Here is a 21,356-nt window from a genome sequence, read left to right as displayed (position 1 = left end):
TAACTAATAAACTCATATTATCATCTATATTTTATATCTTTTCTCCAGTTTGCAAAGGCAGAACTAGATTTGTTACAATTTCACATCCATGCAGTAGCAAGTATAGCAGGTAGTAGCTATACTATGTTTTTCCAATAAGATACAGTATTTAATGTAGCTATATATACATAAATGGTATACACACACACACACACACACACACACACACACACACACAGAGTATATGCACTATATATAAAATAGGTATACATAATGTAGATACAGTGCTTGGAAATACTACTAAACAAGGAGCTACCAGTTAGTCCTTTTACCTGTGAGAATTTCCGTAACACTGCCAGTTATGATACTCTTCCATAAGATCAATATGATCAAGTGTAGAATTATAGAAATCCGTATATGAAATAATAGGAGGACTGATCAGACTATTTGAGGCATCTACAAAGAAAGCACAAAAGTTTTAAAATACTGTCTGCATTCGACACATCTGTTTTCTAGGCATCCTGAGCACCAGTGACCTCTGAAACTTTAAGCCAAAATCAGCTGCTAATAATTTTGTTTCAGTCTTAGCTACAGAATTACAACTATAACACCATAATAATTATTGTAGAAAATAGTAAATCCCTCAGTTCAGCCCATTTACCATAAGAGAACCTCCATTTGACTCTAGCCCACTTAATGACATATACTTGAGGCTGCACGGATGAAGAATGCTATGTTCTGCTGAATTAATTAAAAAGCAGTTTGATAGATGGATTTTTTTAAATACCTTCATTTAATTTCAAGCATAGCTATGGATATAACATCTACATACTTTCCAGTTAAGAATTATCTGTTTTAGTTTGATGCCTGTTCACAAAAGGAATGGAAAGGGAGGGGCACAAAACATAGTATGCAAAGATATGCCTATTTCCTCAGGTAACCACTACACCATCTAGAAGACCCACCAGTACAAAACTTAAGTATTTGACCAACTGAAACCAATTCACATTTAAGCTACCTATCTGGTTATGTAACATTCATATAATGTTACATAATGTCAAACAGCTAAAAAGTTTTCTCTATTTGCACTTAAATGTAATTTAGTTTTGATCAGTCAGACAGAAAGTAGTCTATTTTGAATTACTACATATCCCTTTTCCCAGAATTAAGGAGTCAGCAACTTTTTCATAGATGACTAGGCAAAACAAGTCTCAGTTTTAAATACAGATGAACTTATGTGTCTAAACTGTTGCTTTGATCAAGCAGGACTGTACAAAACGCTTTTAAGTAAAAGTTTTAAGTTGACAGCAAAATGAAAATATCCTCATCCCAATCTTAATTTTCACTTGGTGGTTTCATTTTCTCCTAGAAAGGAGAAAGAGTTTTTGCCCCTTAAGAAAGGGGACTGACCTTAAGCCTCCCATTTCCATACTAAGGGCTCTAATTACTGAGGGATGAGTGGAGGAGAAAGTTTGCATTTGCAGTGGTTAAATCTGCTGTGCTCTATGTTGAGCTGGACAGGAATTTACTTTTTTTAAGCTGTAGTTTTGTACTTAAGAGGCATGTGCATTATCTAACCTCTTAGATGCTAAATACTTCTGTGGGGATAAACCAGTCACAGAAGAAATTCTGGTAATTACACATTTTTAAAAGTTTCTTTTATAAATCAAAGGGAAACCTTAACTATTGGTTACTTCCATGGACTTCTGGTTGAATAATCTTCAATTGTTACATGAAAATGATACATAGCAATTATCCTCTACTGGAAAGCAAGTATGAAGACATGCAAATAGATGTTTTTTGTTGCATGCTGGTTTTTGGCATTTTATTGTAGTTTGTACTATGCCACCATCGCTGTCAGTCTCCCCTAGAAGAGGAGAGTTATAAACTATCCCCCCGCCCCATAGGCATATATATGTGTACAAACAAATGTACATTTCTCTCTCTCCCCCCACACACACATGCATACACAGTTCAAGAAAAATACCTACTAAATAGAGCCAGGACTTTGGTTGCTGATGGAATCCACCAGGTACATTTCACCATAGGCGGAAACTCTTCAGGTTTTGCAGGAAACAGGCGTAAAGAAATAAATTGCAGTAACCTGTCCACCAGCTGCTTGAACCTCTTCTGTGAAATCCTAAACCAAACATACTGCAGTTAATCTCATGTGATCACTGTCCACACTAGAGTTTATATTATCAGATTTCAATGTTATTTTTTAAAAAACATGCTTTTGTCCTATACATAAAAACAAAATTCCAAATATAGAGTTCGAAAGAGCATGCTTTTAAATATTGGCACACAGCAATGCTCTTCAGTGTACCCCTACCCATGCTTTTTAATGTCTCTGATTTAAAAAAAGAAGCAATGGAATCAATGGAATCACTTGTTCTTGACTTCTAGTAAACAAAAATCCTTAGCTTTTTCACTCCACACTCTGAATATTGAGGAATTCTGATATTTTTTTTGTTTTGAGATACTTGGTCCTATTGAATAAAGAGTAGAAAGTACTTCATATGCTTGTGACAAGTGCACATTTTAAATTATGTGCTGCACCACTTCTGTAAATCACAATACACATATGTGTAGATATATTAAAGCATCCTTTTCTAAATATGAGCTCTCCTATTTTAACAATTTAAATCTATAATACATGTTTGAAGAATAAAAACATCAATATGCCTATTGCATCCTTAACCAAAAGGGTAAACCCTATTTGTAAATAATGGTCCAAATGAAATCACATATTACCACAGTTTTAAGCAAATCTAGACATACTACAGGGTAGGGAAATATAATTTCCATCCTTGCAGAGAAGAAAATCCTTTATTAACAGATTCCCTAGGAGATAAGGGAATTATGAATATGGTCATTGAAACTTTTTTTTTTTTTACCCCAGATTGAACATTTTGCACAGCCATTTTAAGGAAGGCAACCTGCATACCAATTTAAAAACTGCTCTTTGGGCAGTTACCCCCATATGACTTTATAAGTGTGGTGCTATTAAGAGTTATTTCAATTAATTAAAAATCTAATGTCCCAACTACACTCTCTCACCACTTCTATTACACTACAAAGCAGGGACTCAATTTAATTTGTGGTTTTCATACAAGACAGTAAAGTTACAGTATCTTTTACAAATTATGCAAGATAAACCTTTATTTAAACAAAAATCCTAAAGATGTATTAATAATACCATTTAAACATATATCTAAAAATTTGCACACAGGTTACTTTGCAATTAAGGCTTTCTTGCATAAAGATATTAATTCTAACATATTATATACAGTTTGTATCTATAAATCAGTATCACTTAGTGGACTATGTCCAAATGTAACTTTGAAAACAACAAAAACAATCTCTTTAGTCAATTAAATTAGCTTTCATATAATTTTATAAAACAGTCAACATCAATGGAAATACAGTAACAATTGTAATCCTAAAAATGGAATTTAATTTTTTTTTTATTTTATTTTTTTACTTTTTAGACCAGTGCACTAGGAAATGATGGTCAGCTTCTGTTAAGGCTGCTATCTGTCTTAGCAAGTGAGCATAGATGACATAAGTAGAAGTGTTACTAAATTGAGGATTCTGAAAAAGATTAAAAAAAATGTGTTAGGTTAATAAACTGCATAAAAGGAAAAAAAAAAGTCATTAGGATTTTTTTATTATGTTTGTTGTTGCCAATACAATTACGCAGGAAAAGAATTCACAAAATTGCTGTGACAGTGGTAAAACTATGAAAAAAAAATATTTGTAACTTCTAGTCAAATAAAAAATACATGACTTCTGTATTGTAAAAGTATGATTTTTTTTGTTTGTTTCAAAGAAAGCCCACAGGTAATAAAGGCAGTAAAACTATTTTTCTGGATTATCATTACTCTGTAGCACATAAATTGAACTCCTCTGAGTTGTGCTTTCCATCTCAGTAATAAGGATTCTCACAGCTCCTGTCTTCCCGCACATCAAGCCAAACTTACTTTCCTCTTATAATGTATGAATTCACACATTCCCACTTTTCAGCAGGATATATTCCTTATATTTCACAGCTAGTATACCACCCCAGAGAAGAAAACTATTGTCTCTAAAAATTAAATTACCATCTGATCTTCTCAAACAACAGCAGAAACCTCTTCTTGTGTGGAGAGGTGTTATCTACACTGGCAAAATTTAAAGAGGAAATTTGCTACAAATGCAAATCAGCTGCAGTAGCAAAGGTAAGAGGTTAACACAGACAGAAACAAGACAATGTAGCCAGTCAGATAAACCCAAGAGAGTCTGCTGGACAAAATGGAACACTGGAGAGAGTTAAAGCAGTATCAAAAAGTGCATATATGGAAACTTTCTGGAAAGTTCAGAGTTACAGCATAACAATAAGAACAAATAACCTGCTAAAACATTTGTTCTTTCAACCCACAAAATGATAGGAAACAATTATGCATCTAACTATTAGTTCATAGTTTTAATCTACGCAACCTTTCTCCATCAACTGAATTGCATTAAGCTCCCATGCCCATCATGTATACCCTACACTACTTCTGTATTTCAATACATTCTTATAACAGGAAATTAAGTGTGAAGTATTTCAGCTATACAGAGTATTGTTTGCACAGTATACTGGTTTATAGATTATAAGTTAAGCAGACGTAGACTTAAATAAAAATACTGTATTTTTCTTACCTGTAAAAGTATACAGTATGCTCTAAGATCATCTTTTGTTCGTGGCCTATGAATGAATGAAATAAGCAGAACAATATGTATACATCTTATACACACATTAAGAATCATTAAATCATGCACTTATGATTTCACTTTGCTTTGCCAATACACGTAGAATACCATATTTAATGATCTTCACTTCTTGGAGAAACTGAAAAGGCAACTTAAAGATATTGATGACTCTCTGAAGGCAGTAGGCTATTTTAGCATCTGTCTCGTGGCATAACATAAGAGATAAGGCAAAAAAAAAAAAAAAAGTCAGAACTGAAGAGTAAGAGGTGTTCCAAAGAAGGAAGTCTATGCTGTTGTCTATTTCAGGTGACACCACAGAAGAGTTTATTTGCCCCATCTTGGATAGTTCCTGCCAGAATTCTTTATATACTTCTACCACCACAGCCTCTGTACTACTACTTGCTGTTCATCTGCTTCAGATAATGCTTTACATAACCACACATACACATGCAGCAACAGCACAGAAAGGTAGTATAAGGTGAAGAAAGGTATATCCAAGTGCTGGGTCACAGGTGAGTCACACCAAGGTGCTGCCTCTTGATATATCTTTTTGTGAATCAAACTATGCATTCTCACTTCTATTACTTCTTGCTAAAACACTGTTATCTCCAAACCTCCTGCCTGTGGGCTATGCCTTTCCGCATGTCTGCTGTTCTCACACATGAATGGTATTATGAAGTAAACTTTGGATCAAGGAATTACCTAGATTAAAATATCCTAGTTGCTGTTGGGGGATGGACAGGGAGAATATGTTTTACTCTAGATAAATTCCTTAATTCATCTTACAGTTCAGATGCCCAAAAGATTGCCCTGGCAACAAGCAGCTGAGATTTTGTAGGGGAATGTATGGCTGGGGCTGGAACTGCCTCTCAGAGGTCCAATGTCAGCTTACAGAGTTCAAGATATATTTCAGAAGATTGGCTTCCAAAAGGAGACAAGTTCTTATGAGTCAAATAAGTTCTACCAGAACATTTTCTTTCTTTCGCTAAAAAAATAAAGACAAAACATATATCAGTTGTAGGTGCTGGCACAACACTAATGCAAACATTTTTTAGAATTACCCTTTCCATTCTTGTAGCAGACCATTAATTATTCCTTTTAGGACTGACTTCTGAACATCTTGAGGCTATGGAAAAAGGAGAGGGAAAAATCATATCTGCTGTAATAATATATATTCTATACAAGATATTGTACACACAAGCAAATTTGTTTTGCTTGTGATTCAAGCCAGTTAAGAAATATTTGTGTCATGATGATGAACTCCTAAGTATCTTTCTTCACAGACTATTAGCTGAAGCTTGGAGTTGTGCCAGTGGTGGCTTTCAGTGCTTTAAACAACTTAATAACTGTAAATATAATTTCTAAGTTACTCACATCCTTTGTTTACTAGGCACAGTACCTACTTTTTGCTATCACCATCCTCACATTTTCCTTATTTCTCACCATGTAGTGTCCCATCATAGTCATGTCATATCATATCATGAAGTGGTCTTTGAGATCTACCACAGCATAAACTGTGCATTACCAGTCGCAAAAATTTCCTCCTCTTTTACTAAAGCAGTTTTCATGACAATCCTCATGGGATCATTTTAAGTATGTTTTGAGAGGTTCTTCAGAAATTGTGCCTGAGAAAAACTTTTGGTATAAATTGCTTCTTAGCATATTTCTTTGCTGAAATAACTGTTACAATGTTTAAAAACATGAATTCTTTTCTTCTACTTACAGTGTTTAATAAGGCATCGTAGACAACATTCACAAATTTTGCATTGATTCCAGAGTCCTCAATGGTATTAAACGGAGAACTGGTATCTTTCTGTAAGTTAGATAATACATGAAGCATTTTGGTTTTGAAGGTTTTTTTAAATTATTTTAGCTATCTTTGAAAAAATAAACGTTTAACAGCAAGTCTAAACAAAACACACAGAGATGTAACTATTTTCCTTATCAAAATAAGAATCTAGGTTGCTTTTATTAATATGTGAAAGATGAAGCTAAGCAATAGTAATCTACACTTTGGCAATATTCACATAACTCCATTACCTTGTTGTTGTATTTTAAAAACATAAGAAGATTTCAAACAATGAATTACATCAAATTTTCACCTTTCATCTTTGTTGCTGATCCATTAACAGACAAGAGCAACAAAATCATAAGCATTCAATATTTGTTAACTATTTTGTCTAGGCTCAGGTCCTACTGTCCATATTAAATATCATAAGCACATTTTTCTCTGTAATAAACAGGAAATATTAATTTAGCATGAATTTTAAAAGTTTTCACACATGAATATGATCTTTCCCAACAAAAACTGAGCATGCCATCACAAGAACAGCTATACTACTCAAGCCCATATCACAGGTAATTTTAGGCACAGGGAATTTCTGTTTCGAGATTTGCCTGGGCGTCCATATTAGTTGCATTAGCTTGAATGTTTTTAAACTGTAGATTGTGTAGAAAGTAACTACACAGTCATAGTGTCACAAAATGAACTACCTACTGGAATTTTAAAGCTCCACATACACTCAAAACACAGTTGCTTAAATGGGAATCAATAGCTCAATGCAGTAACAGATTACCTACCAAAGGCAGGTAAAATCATGACAAAATTATCTTAGTTGCTTTAAGTAACTAGCTGCAAGCCTTTAACTGATGTTTTTGTAAAGACTTTGAAGATACAAAGCACTAAGTACTAAACAGTATTATGAATTATTTTCTACCTTAAATGCAGCATTTATCTCCAGGAAAGAATCAAATGTTGTAGAATAAAAATCATGGACAGCTTTCCAATCTCCTGATGACTTCGCCTTTTCCACATCATCCCTAGAAAGAATATATTAAAATATTGGTAATATAAGGGGGTTCAATCTTTCCAACCATTTAGACTTTAGACTGCACTGTAGCTCTAAGCTTTCCTCACTAAGAACACTTAGAAGACAGACAAGTATAATATCAATATCTTTCTGAAATCTTTGTTGTCATTTTAAGATCATGGTATTACAAGAGAACAAAAGCATATTTTGTATGAGCAAATGTCTTTTATTCAAAATGTTAATTCATGGTGTCACAGTTCAGCATGTTAAGACAAGTAATTAGCAGAACAGAATTATGCTGAAGATACACTGACATGATAAATTTTCTGAGACTTATTTATTCAAGTATGCAGGTTCCTAAACTAGGCAAATTTGTTATTGTTCATACAAAATTTTTCTTCACATTTTTCAAATAAAACTTAAACTTTGTATGTGACTGTACACATTCCTTAAGAGGACAACAAAATCTATGGATTTACTCTTAAAGTCCTTTCAAGTATTAGACCTTAAAGCAAGCATCTGTATATTAAATTCTGTATACTATCATACGTTTAAAACCAAAAAATTAACCAAAACCAACCCCAACCAACCTTTGAATCAGAAATTTAACTGTCTACAATGCTGGTGATACAAATCCCAGTTTGCTCCCCCACAGATAATTTCTTGTACTAGATATTGTAAGTTATCAGTAGGACATACCAAAAATGTGAATGACTTTGTAATACTTTACTTGATAGAATAAAATTCTTGATAATTAAACAATTAGACAGCAGTCAATAGCTAAAGAAATCTGAATATAGACAAAATTTTCAGATCACCTGAATACTAACAAAGGATCACCTCTTGACAAGTTATCTTTTATACCTGTTTCCTTTTCCACTAAATACACACACTGACTAATCAAAATTCCTTTTCCTCCCTGAATGCACAAAATTCAAACATGGAAATGAGCAATAAAAACTATATGATAGGTCTCTTGGAGCAACTGTGATTTTTTTTTCCCCATCTGTTTGAAAAATAGAATAACCAGGCTTCTTCCTAGGAATACTTCTCCCCATTTCCTGACCAAGATTATCCTGCTGTAAAGCACTCAAGGGTATTAGAACAGCATAATGTTGCTCTGTGGGTGCCAAGGCTAAAAAAAAAAAAAGCCACACTTTCAATGAATTAGTAAATATCCCTCTAAGAACACACCCACACTATATTGGCATGTATTCTGTCAATATTTGTTCATGTATTGCAGGCAGAATCCCCTAGTATCCCCTAGATACACCTTATGCCATTAGTTTTTCAATGAAGTTATGTCATCTCCTCAAATGACAGCATCAACATCACAATTTTTGGGAGGATGCATATGTTAGAGAAAAAACATTGCCTATTTCTTTGTGCCCACAAAGAACCAAGCAAAGCCAGCAGAACTTTGTGGTGTAGACCTGACATCAGAGGAACAGCCTATACTAGTTAAAAACAATTCAGGTGGTTTCCCTGGGTACTTCTGCTAGCCTAGCTAAGCTGATCAACCATCATGTGCCAAGTATTATAACAGTGTTGGAAGAAATATAATGCAGACACAGCTTTGATTAAGGGTCTGTATTGATCTGGAAAAACAGAAATGGAACACAAGACACTATTTCACATCAAGTCTACTTCTACCTTGGGCAGAAGCATAAACATGTCTGCACAGACTTTAATCTTAAAACCCTTTTTTGCTTAGACAAACTTAAAGCATAGTGCCTCTCAAAGAAGTCCTAGGATAGCTTATACTTACACTGCTTAAAATTGTGACCGCATAAGCAGGAGAATTCATAAAAAAATAAATGTTTTTGCTATAAAACTAATATTGAAAATTAACACTCTCTAACATAATGCATGAAGAAAGGTCATTTGCACTTTTAACCAAAGTTAGAAATAGTGCAGTCCAGATAATCACCACTCCAGATCCTCAGATATGACATTATACATTTAAGTGTCTGATGTGCAGCGTTTCACATAAGACTGAGAATGCCCAGTACCTAAGTGGAGAGGATACACCATAATTGACAGTACAAATAAAATACCTAAGACTGAAAGGGATTTTCCAGCCTACAATAAGCCATACATATTTTTTTCCAAAACGAAACATCCACTGAATGGCAGAAACTGAATTTCTAGCTCTAAAGTACAAGCTTTGCCTTTTCTTGAACAGAAAAACACTTCAAGCTAGAAAAAGTACTTTGTTAATTTTCACAGTAACACAGTTATCAATCCCACCATCACAACCAGACTAAATGCTTGTCAGTCTTACTGAACTGTTTCCTCATTTGAGATTAACAAAATCAAATGTATGAACTAGGACAAAATGAAGAAAGTCCAAAGAAAGAAAGTACAGTTTTAGAAACAGCAGTGTAACTTACTGAAAATCTTTCACAGTTTTGGTTCGAATGGGAAGGGAAGGTTCAGGAGGAACTGGTGCTTTTTGTTCTTGGGGTAGTGTATCTATAGAGATGCGCTGCTTTTGTCGTACATCGAGGCAAATGGGTGGTAGGTCTCTCACTTACAAGGAAAATAAACAACAATAAATACAATCATATACAATGCAATCATAAACATATATATAGGATAAATAGGAACTAGGAAAGAAAAGAAAACCCACACTTACTGATTCTACATCTTTAAACCCCTACTCATGCAAGTACTTTTCCTACCACATGATCATTCCAGATGTGATGGAACTTCAACTAATTGAAGGTAAATAAAACCCTAGAAACAAAAGCTGTGTCCTGAGTTCGTAACTGTGTCTTTGTGAACAAAGTGCTCCTCCTGCCAATGGAGGGAGGAAATTGGCCAGTCTGTCTCCTATCTAAGGCCTTCTGAAAGAAGGGAGTCTCTACTGTTTTATAAATGAGCTCCTGGACCAAGATGCAAACAAACAATTTACCGGGGAAGGGGGTTCATGACCTGTGTTCCAACTCCTTATAAGGAAAAAATAGCAAAACTCTGTACTTACATAAGATATGCTGGTATTACATCAGCAACACTGTTATACGTACAGCAGTATTCACATCACACAAGAAAACCCGAAGTTCATATACAGTTTCATTTTCAGAAATGAGTGCTGCAGAATTTTCATTAAATCTATTTGTAGATGCTCAACCTTCTGAACATTAAGTCAAGTGCCTTCTAAAGTCAGATGTATAAAGAAAGTGCCCATTCTGAACATTACATCTACCTGAACCTGTGAGGAACTCAAGCTAACCAAGTTAGAACATAATTACAAAAAAAAAAAAAAGTCAAAGGATGTAATGGAATTAGTTACTCAGAGTGATCTTGTTATATTTGCTGTTTGAAAGACAAACCAAACAGTCCATCACTAATACCTACCAGTTGTGAATACTAATATTGTCCATTATTAGTGACAAATACTAGTATTGTCCATTATTGTATTGACAATATATATTGTCAATATTGTAATACAAACTGTAACACTGGTGGTTCCCTGCACCTAAGGGAAAATCTCAAGCACAATTACACCAAAGTCCAAGTGTTTTGTGATGCACAAGGACAAGTCTTCAGCCAGTTTTTCTGCACTGTGATATATAATTTTAGCTGGAGCTGACCATGGATCATCTACAGTCTCTTAAAAGAAACTCTCCAATAAATTAAGTGGGAAATGCATGTTCTATCTTGCAGCAGAATTACTGCTAAACCAGTAGCATCTTTAAACATTTCTTCTCAATAAATCTGGCTGCCTATTCTAAGTACAAGTAGCAATGCTTTAAGGTCTTTCTATTTTACTACTTACTATGTGATGTGAGAATACTGTATCGGGTTTATGTGGAAAGGCTTTGGTGTGACCTCTGTGAGAGAAGATATGGGGCTGCCTCTATGTCAGACACAACCAGCTCCAAAACAGACCCACCACTAGCCAAAACTGAGCTCATTGGTTATGCCGGTAGCACCTCTATGATAATATATTTAAGAGGGTAAAAAACACAGCTGAGAAGAGAGAAGAGATTAAAAACAAACAAAAAAAGCAAAACCACCCTGCAGACACCCAGGTCAGTGGAGAGGAAGGGGGAGGAGGTGCTCCACGCACTGTAGCAGATTCCCCTGCAGCCCATGGAGAAGACTGTGGTGAAGCAGGTTGTCCCCTGGCAGCCCATGGGGGACCACGGTGGAGCAGATATTTACCTGCAGCCTACAGAGAGCCCACAGCCAGGCATGCTGCTGGCAGGAACTGTAGCCTATGGGGGACCCACACTGGAGCAGTCCATTCCTAAAGGACTGTACCCTATGAAAAGAGCCCATGCTGGAGCAGTTCTTGAAGAACTGCAACTCATGGAAAGGACCTATATTGGAGAAATTTGTGAAAGACTGCAGCCTGCTAGAGAGACCCCATGCTGGAGCAGGGGAACAGGATAAGGAGGAAGGAGTAGCAGAGTTTTATGAGCTCACCTCATACACAACCTCCATTCCTCACCCCCCATAGCTGCTTGGGGAAAAGGACATAGAAGAATGAAAAACAAAGGAGTCAAGTTGAGCCTGGGAAGAAGGGGCAGGGAGAAGGTGTTTTGAGGTTTGTTTTTGGTTTAACTGGCAATAAATAGCAAGTCTGTTTTGCCTGTGGCAGTAACTGGGAAGTGGACTCCCTGTCTTTATCTCAATCCATGAGTTTTTTAATCTTATTTTCTCCGCATGTCCTCCTGAGGAGGGGGAGTAGTAGAGAAGCTTGGTGGGAATCTGGCAGCCACCAGGGTAAACGTACCAAAAACATGAAAAAAAATTCCAGTGAAGTATACACAAACATCCATTTTACTTAGAGTGTCTTTTCAAACATCCATAAAATGCTTTTTTAGTATGATTTATACTGCACCTTTTTAAAAGCATTTATATGAATTATGACATATGTCTGGGATAAAAAACACTATATAAAAGTGTCCTCAAAAGTCAAACATACTAAATCAAAATGCTCTATGAATTGTCTAAAACCCTCTAGTCTTTTCCAAGAGCCACTGTTTTTCAAAATTAACTGAACATCAAAGTAAATTCGCTACCGCACCGCCTGCTCCATTTATCACAGCAGGGAAACAGATGCTAACAAAAATCTCCCAAACCCAAAGGCAGATTCTTTTCACTCATGCTAATGACAGAGACACTGTCATTGTGACTTAAGTCAGCCACCATTCATCAGATAATAGATCTGAGCTGCCCTCAATCCCCTGAGTATGGCATCGATTATAGATATGGAACCTTTCCCACTCTCACAACTGGTATTTAAATCTATTTAAAGAGAAGAGTAGTAATTTTAAAAACAAAGTGGACACGTAGATACAAGCCAAGGCACCAAACAATCCTGCCATGCAAGTGCTCTGCTATTGCACATCATTCTCTGAAAGCAGGATTGACTGACTTTAAAGAAACTATGTCGTCTTTTTCTACTCTAAAAAAGACAAGTCATTTTCATTTAGCTCTCATTCTGTCTTATAACCAGCTGAATACACTGAAATGAGGAAAATATTCTCTCCACAACTGTAGAAGAGACAGCTGCTGTCAGAAGCCATTTCTCATTTCAGTAAATTGAGGCTGCAGGTGCTAAGCTGGTAACTTGTACCCTGTCAGTGATGCAATTTTCTTTCAAATATATACAGCTTAAATTACATAGACAAAAACTGAGTTTTAATAATATGTTTAAGAATAATGTCAACTTCAGTATATTTTGCCATAATTCGAGATTTGTAAAAATATTTATTTGATCATTTGAGATTCAAAAATATTAATTAAGATCTGTCACTTGAGTTTCATTGAGGATAAACTTGAAACTATGTGTTGATGAGCAGCAATACCACAATATTACAAGACATGAAAAAGCAATCATTTCTGGCTGTTTGCCCAGTTACATCAAGTAAAAAGGCTCAGCAATGCATGACTGCTTAGGGAATGACCAAAAACTTTGAGGACGAAAGCCTCATTGATGGGAAGCAGAATTTACTAGTACAAGGAAATTAAGTGTGAATGAATTTAGAACAACAATTATCTTCATGATGACCAACACAGCTACTGGGAGATGAAAATTTTCAAAGTAGGCAAAAGCAAACAAATCTTACTTGTATTTCTAACATTAGAAAAGAACTAGAACAATCTAGTGCATATACAGATCATTGTTAAATTAGAAGACTTGTTACATAAATTCAATCTCTGTGGCAGCTACATAGCAAACAAACATAGCTCTAGCCTTCATGCTGTATTTACCAGCATTACCTTTTCCACCCTTATGTTTTTCAATGAAATTAACATTATTTGAACTCAAGCCTAAATTTTTACCAGTATATGCATGTATATATACATACATATTCAGAAGAACAGCAGATGTATAGATATACTGAAAAAAAAAAAAAACCCAACCCAACAACCAAATATCATTCCTGAATTGCAGAATAGCAAAAGAAGCATTAACTGAGAAGTTTGTTTCAATGATTATTTTTTTCTGTAAAATACACATACCTCCTCAAAAAAAATCTTCAATGCATCTTGGACTGTTAATAAAAATAACCTGGTTTTGTATAAGGCAGGTTACCCTGATCCTGAAACTACCAGAACATCTGCTCAATTTTACACATTGAGCTCTATTTCAAGAATATATCCTTGACTATAGTCAATATTACCATGCATTAGTGTGGTGGGAATTAACAACTAAGCACTTATGGATCAGTAATTACAATAGGGACAGTATCATGTGTAGCAAGAACTGAGGGCAGTTCAAGAGAGAGGTGTTTAGAGTTTAACATTTTCGTCAGCTACAAAAAAAAGGGGGGGGCGGGGAGCAGATTTCTTCTGTTTAGTGAAATGAATTCTGCAAAAGGGTACTGTATTTTTCATGTTGCTTGGCTCAATACCAGATTTAATTTTACTTTGTCCTAAATTTTATTAAGTAGTAGGCTTTCATATCATAAGATTGCACTAAGTAACTATTCAGACAGACGCTGGACAGGAAACAATTAAGGCTTAAATAAAAGACAGACAGTAGCTTGGAGTCTACGAATCAAATGCATGCATGTTTCTGTTAAAAAGGCTAGCAGCTGAGTAGTTTATATTGACAAGAGGTCACTTTTAGCTTCTGAGAAAATAGTGTTATCCGAGAAAGGGAAAATATTTTATTTCTCTGAGGACTTTCAGATTCCAACAATATTGCAATTGTTTGCATGCAATTCATATATGAAGACTTTTCTTTAAAAATATATAGGTGAGAGCAACAGCCACCTGAAGGTTGTTCTTCCAGCTTTGTTAGCTCAACCTTACAGCACTTTGTAAGAATCCGCAGAGCTCTGACCTGCTTTGCAGCATCTTTTTGTCTTACCACAAGTATCGCCCTCAAGAACACCACTTCTACCTTAACTCAAGTTATGCAGCTGCGGGAGAATTCTTCAGTGGTCATCTCTAGCCACCTTGGTATCCTTTGTGTAGTACAAAGTGACTTGAGCAAAGTACAAAGTCCTGTCTGAGCTGTCATTGATACATAACTGTCTTTTGTGGTTCAGCTATTCTCCCCTCACTTTTTTTTTTTTTAAAGTAAAAAGCACTTCCTTACGCTATAACAAAAATTGCTGCAAAAAATTAAAAACAAGAGTCTGCCATTGACTTTCACTTTTGCAGTATAGCTAGCAAGGATCTAATCCTGCAATGTATAAACCACTTTTTTTCTGTGTAACTCTGACAACACCTGTCCATAGTTTTGTTTCAAACTCACACTATTTAATTAATGCAGTCTTTTTCTTTCTAGCCTCAAATTCATTGAGTGCTATAAAGACTTAGAGAACCACAGAACAATAAGGCTGAAAGAGACCTGCTCAGAGGCAAGATCAATACAGACCTGACAAATGTTTATACAGCCTTCTATCAAAAGTCCCAAATTACTGAAATTGCATCTCCTAGCCCAGAAATCTAATAAAAATTCAGGTCTAACCACAGTGTCATCTCACCAGGCTTCATGATTCTAGCCTATCATACTGGACATACAGCTCCACTTTCTACCATCAGTTACCATTACCTCATCATAGGACAACCACCTTCCTTCTCACCTTTAAAGCTCTTTAGAATTTACTAAACTCTGCCTGTGAATTTTATTTTGTATTATCATTGGCCTTCATCTTCACTGAAAAACAGCAACTCTCTGCAACTGCCTCCCTTAAAAGCCCTATGCTTGCCTCATCCTTGCCATCCTTCAGATGGCTATAAGAAAATTCTTCTCCACAAAGTTCTGACACAATTTCTAGAAAAACTGCCATCTGACTGCAGTTAGATAAACAGTATCTGCAGGCGGGCTACTGAATCTGTAACTTTCTTTAAAACTTCATGTGATTATTTCATCCTCCAGGTCTATTTTTTTTTTTCTTATCCAACTTGTCTCTATGACACAACCTCTACAGAAGATGGACTAATCATCTGTATCTCTACCTGTACAATGTACAGCACAGCATAATTTAATGAAACCTAGATTTCCAGGTTTCTTGGCACTACCACAATACAAATATTGGCAGAACACTGAGCACCTTCTTAAACTGGTAGCTAAGTAACACAGGGCTTTTATTCTCTTACCATTTTTGATGTTGGGTATAACAAGTTGCGTAGGTGAATTTCTGTTTCCGATGCCTTCTTTCTTTTGGTTGATAGTTGTGATGAAATTGCTGAAAGTGGAAAACTCATTTTTGGCTCCTCTCTCCAACCCCTGTAATTAAGGTGACAGCATGCTATAAAGGGCTAATACATTACTGCAAGAGTAATCTTCCTCATGATGTATTACACAGAATACTTAAATACCTTTTATCTTGAAATCAGAGTGATAATACCTAAATAAGACATAAATAATGATTCTGCAAGTTTGTTTCAAATTGAATCAGGAGGGATATCATAAAATTTCTTTCGTTATATTAAAACATTTAAGTATTAATTTGCAGGATATAAAGATATCCTTGGATTACTGTGAGGAAAACACAATGTGATTTGAACATTTTCAACAATATTCTAACTTTCTGTATCCTAATTTCTCACTACTTTTATATTCTTCACTACATCCAGCTCAGTTTAAACAGATTAAAGTTCCTTTTCCAAAGAACACTAATATACTGCAGTAGTTTAGACAAACTTCCCAAGACTTACAACTTTTGGCCCCACATCTCATGTGAGCTAACCTGCTAATAAAATTTGAATACTGGCTACCTGGGTAAAAAACCCTAATGATTCAAAATCATCAGCACCAGCTGCCACTGAAGAAAGGCTAGCCAATAAACATTTGTTAACAAAAAACCCCCCTGTCTGAGTACCTGTGTGTGCTGCCACCAAGAAATCTGCACAAGTCTTTGCTAGGAAGTGTTTTAACAGTGAGCAGAAGTGAAATCACACAACAGACTTCCACAGGATTGTGCCAGTTGGTCTGTTTGACAGAGTGCTATTAGATATAATTTTACTCTGGAGAACTCACAAAGCATAGGTGGGTTAAAGAGCTTGCCCAAAATGACAGAAGTCACACAATGAAGATTTTAATTTCCATCTTATTTCCAAGCCATCAGTTGATATGGGGCAAAGGTAGATCAACTCAACAAAAGTATATACACTCTCCCTTGCACATCACGATTTTCAGACTCATATTAACCCAAAGAATCATTTGCTTCATATCTGGTATTTGTGCTCTCAGTTAAAAAAAATAAAAATGTTTCCATGCAAATCAAAACTGAAATTCCCCAAACAAGAATAAAAATTCTAGAATAATTAATATAATATCCTATCAATTTTTTTTAAATCCATATGTTTCCCTTTCCCATTAAGGGTAGTAAATATGGACTAAAACATGCAGCCAGAGTTCCGAGGAAAGCACTTCACTTCCACCACAACATCCTGAAACACCACCATGAGGGTAATAACACAGGCCATAAACATGACATGCTGCAGTGTATGCAAGCTGGTACACTGACGGGAATATTAAATAACTGTGGCACAAACAGCCATTTTTCCATGGCTTAGAGCTCAGCAAATTATAAATTTGAACAATCAGCAGGACTTTTGGCTTTAAAAATACCAAGTTTCAACTTCTAGCTCCAAACTTCTTGTATGCAACAAGCATTCAAAAAGAAAATGTAATTACCACTACAATTTTCACATTAACTTTTCTTTTACTCTATAACGTTTGAAATATCATTAAGATGCTTCTTAAAAATGACCTGGTGAGAACCAGATCCTGAAGAAACATGCCAAGACATGACTGACTGGAAAAGGACTTTTAAACAAATCCAGATCTGAAGTTAATCTGCCGTGTCAAAAAATGTATCCTTTAGGTAAAAGAGCTCTGGAGCTTGGACTAGTCTAATTATGATAAATAGGGAATAGATATCACAGATCATTGCGGAGCTTTTATGAAACAGAAATTTTGACCAACAGCTTTCTAGGTTTTAGTCCAGCCATGCCATTGAAATAGTACAGTTACTGAAAAGTGTTCTTAACGCCACTTCCCGCAGCAATGATCAGAGAGAACAAAAATTGTATGTGCTATTTAACGCTGTCATCCTGCTCCAAGTGCAGTTCCAACAGTATTAAATAAACATATGAACAAAGGCTTTACTGGAAAGCCCTGGAGGAATACTGGGAAACTGCATGCTTATTAACGAGGATCTCTGACATCTCCTGGGAGAGTAATCTAGGACAAGTGTATAGCACCATGCCATACTTACAAAATTTTGTAGGAGGTCAGTGAGCCTCTAGAGCCTAAGACTATACACACATAGTACCATCAGAAAACTGGAAAACTGAACCCCATCATAAAGAATCAGTATGCTTAGAGAGAGTAAGTGGATCAAAATAATCTTTAATCCTCTTTATTTAAGAGCATATTAATAAACTCTAACTCTGCTGGCTCCTTAGTGGAAGTTTTCCAAAGTGTTAAGCCTTCCATAAGACTGGAGAAGTACTAGTATTATACTTTATAAATCTATATTTTTCATTATTGAAGTTAAATTAGATGGCAAAAATAAGCCAAACCGTTTGCAAAAAGAACATACAGAGTGCTTTATGAGAAGAGGTAAAAGACCATCCAGAAAAGTTTCTTGAAAATCCTACTCTTTAACCCTAACTCACTCAAGATGCATATGTAAGTGGCAAGCAAAGGTCAGTGAAGAGTAAAAGGTCCCTGTGCAAAAACACATGGGGGACACTCAGATTACTTAAAGGAAGCTGTGAAGGCAACAGCCTATCCAAGAAATAAGATTTTCCCTTCCATTCATATCTTGAAAGGTGTAACGTAAGACTGGTTTTGCTTTACAGATGTCTCTACTTGTTCCTGCTTACTGGGGCCAAGTTATTTAGCTTCCCCAAAGTTTCTTTTCAGAATCTGAATACAGATCTCCAAACTATCACCCCTTATGCATTATTTTTAATCGCTATTTGGCTCATAAGGAAATGATGAACTCCTTGCACGATCATGTTAATTTATTCATGGACTAATTTAGTCTCCATAACTTTCCTTAGAAATAAAAACTCCTCCCTGCCCCCAAGTAACCATTCTTCCACAATTCCACATGGCACTTGGCTAGGAAAAGCTGTGACAATAGCAATAGCCACATAATCCCTTTGCTCCAATTTACAGCCAGCTTAAACTCCTGATGAGACATCTTTCATGGACATGCTCTCAGGAGAAAAAGGATACCACAGTTATCCTACTAAAATTCTGACATTTTCCACAGCTGTTGGGGAAAATAGAAACTGGTTAAAGAATGCATCACACCTTGATGTTGCCTTCGAGGAAGGTCTAGTCATGCCACATCAGTTGCACAAATCTATGTCGGATCTTTAGTGCACTGAAGAAAATGTCACTTACACAAAATCTGGAGATGTTCTGAGAAAAGGATATCTGAGGCTCATTTCATAAAGAAACAAGGTATAGTATCTGCATCACCATAGTCATCATATGAGGGCTATAAATTTAGAAACAACAGGCAGAGAGAATATGAAAATTAAGGTCATCTGGAATATCACTGTATTTGTATTTTTAAAGGAAGAGAATGAGAATTTTAATCGAAAAAACCCTCGATTAAGCAGAGATATTTTTTTTAAGATACAACAATTCCCCCTTTTGTCATCATATCACATTACAAACTTTTCCCCAGTTTAATAAGGAGAAAACCAAGAACATATTTCTTTCTTTAAAAGTGTTTGAGAGGATTTGGTTAAGTAACACTAATTTTCTGATGTTCAATCAGAACTTCTAATACAAGAATTTGTATTAAAATCATGCTATATATCATGAATCCCACAACATACTTCACAAAGCCCTGGAATTAGATGTGTAGGTTGGTCACAATCAGGGCTTCGCAGACCAACAGTCTAATACCTTCTTTACAGAAACTCATACAGGTCTTGCAAAAGCATACCTGCACCTCCTATTTGGTATATTTGGATCAAAACCTGCATTCTGTTACAGAGAAATCCAGGGCTATGGAAATGTTTATTACATCTGTCGCCAAAACTCTCTCTCTGTAACATACTATTAAAACCCATGTGCAGCTCTTTGTAAATTCAAAATCCCACGCGCATTTGACAAGCAACCACACCTAGCCAGATCTGAGCTCCTCTGTAGCACTAGACAACTTACACCTGTGGGCAACAGTTGAGAGGTACATAAGGAACTCCAGCTACAAACAAGTTATCCTGATTCTTTAAGGCAGTGGGAATTCTACACCCCCGTTGCACACATTTTTCATCAGCAGAGATAAGTCCGACACATTTTAGACCTGCATCTGTGTCTTTATTCTAAGGGACTGGCATTTGCCATTCAAAGTCTGAAGTGGAGATTTTCAAAGGTAAAAACAACTCCTGGGCACTTATCCATTACAGACTTCTCCCACCAAATCTGTATTTGAATCACAGGAACAAACATTCTTCTGCATTCAGACAGATTTGCAAAGTTGAAAGTCTTTCAGAAGATTGGAACATTGTAGGGAAAACACAAAATTGGCAGAATTGCTCAAGGAGTTTGCGGTTTGCCTATGATTACTTTGTTTAATGTTAGAATTATTTCATGACAGTCATAAACATTAGATGCTCAAATTTTTAAAAGTCAAATTATGTAAAATGGTAAGTATCTGACTGACTAGAAGTTATCAGAACTGTTGAATTAAAATATAAATGTACTACTAGAGGACTGGTAAAATTTTTGCTCTGTTGTTGGACTGAAATAACTTACAGCAAGCTTTAACGTTGAACTATGTAAGATATCCAACTCATGCCAGGAAAATTTTATGTTCCATAATATTGTATGGTCAGCAGAAAGAATATCACAACTCCAGTAAAATTAAGGATCTCAAACAAGGCTTCTGAAGCGAAATTATTTTTGCAAATATCCTTCTCACAGTTTTTTATCTGTGTTAACTAATTCACCAGTTATCGAAACGTTTTGTCATCTTTGTTTCAACACAGAGTAAAACCAGGAAAAGACCTTCGAAGAAAAAGTTAAAATTACAGAAGTATTTTCCAGCTACCTCTCTTGCTGTTAAGTGTATTAAAAGATGAAACCCTCCACCCCCAAAACCCTGAACGAACATTCACAATGCTGCAAACCCTCAGTCATGACTAACCCACAAGAGCAGACCGTTGTAAAATGTTAAAGAACTATAAGTAGATGGAGAATTTATAGCTTCATTATGTCACTGCTTACAGATGCACTTGTTATTTTTAAGAAACTTGAATGAAAGCCTCTCAACGGAAAAGAACATGAAAGAAAATTAACACGATGCTCCCCCACCAGCGCGAATAAAGCGGCAAACATTGCAAATGACAGCGGGGACCGCAAAGACGGTTCCCGCTTGCCGGGCC

General features: G+C 35.7%; 1 protein-coding gene across 1 annotated transcript in view; it reads right to left on the bottom strand.

Moving 5' to 3' along the window:
* HECTD2 (HECT domain E3 ubiquitin protein ligase 2) overlaps positions 1-21,356 on the bottom strand; it is a 41,366-nt gene that overhangs the window by 19,671 nt on the left and 339 nt on the right. The window contains exons 2-10 of the mRNA XM_026851486.1: positions 16,095-16,224; positions 9,917-10,055; positions 7,431-7,533; positions 6,437-6,526; positions 5,775-5,839; positions 4,663-4,708; positions 3,464-3,573; positions 1,971-2,119; positions 312-435 (exon numbers count right to left, since the gene is read on the bottom strand). Coding sequence (XP_026707287.1) covers positions 312-435; positions 1,971-2,119; positions 3,464-3,573; positions 4,663-4,708; positions 5,775-5,839; positions 6,437-6,526; positions 7,431-7,533; positions 9,917-10,055; positions 16,095-16,224 — 956 coding nt within the window. The remainder of the gene's footprint in view (positions 1-311; positions 436-1,970; positions 2,120-3,463; positions 3,574-4,662; positions 4,709-5,774; positions 5,840-6,436; positions 6,527-7,430; positions 7,534-9,916; positions 10,056-16,094; positions 16,225-21,356) is intronic.

The sequence above is a fragment of the Athene cunicularia genome (genome assembly GCF_003259725.1).
Source record: "Athene cunicularia isolate RWA chromosome 6 unlocalized genomic scaffold, athCun1 chr6_part1, whole genome shotgun sequence".
NCBI classification, from domain to species: Eukaryota; Metazoa; Chordata; class Aves; order Strigiformes; family Strigidae; genus Athene; species Athene cunicularia.
This window is presented reverse-complemented; position numbering and strand designations above follow the sequence as displayed.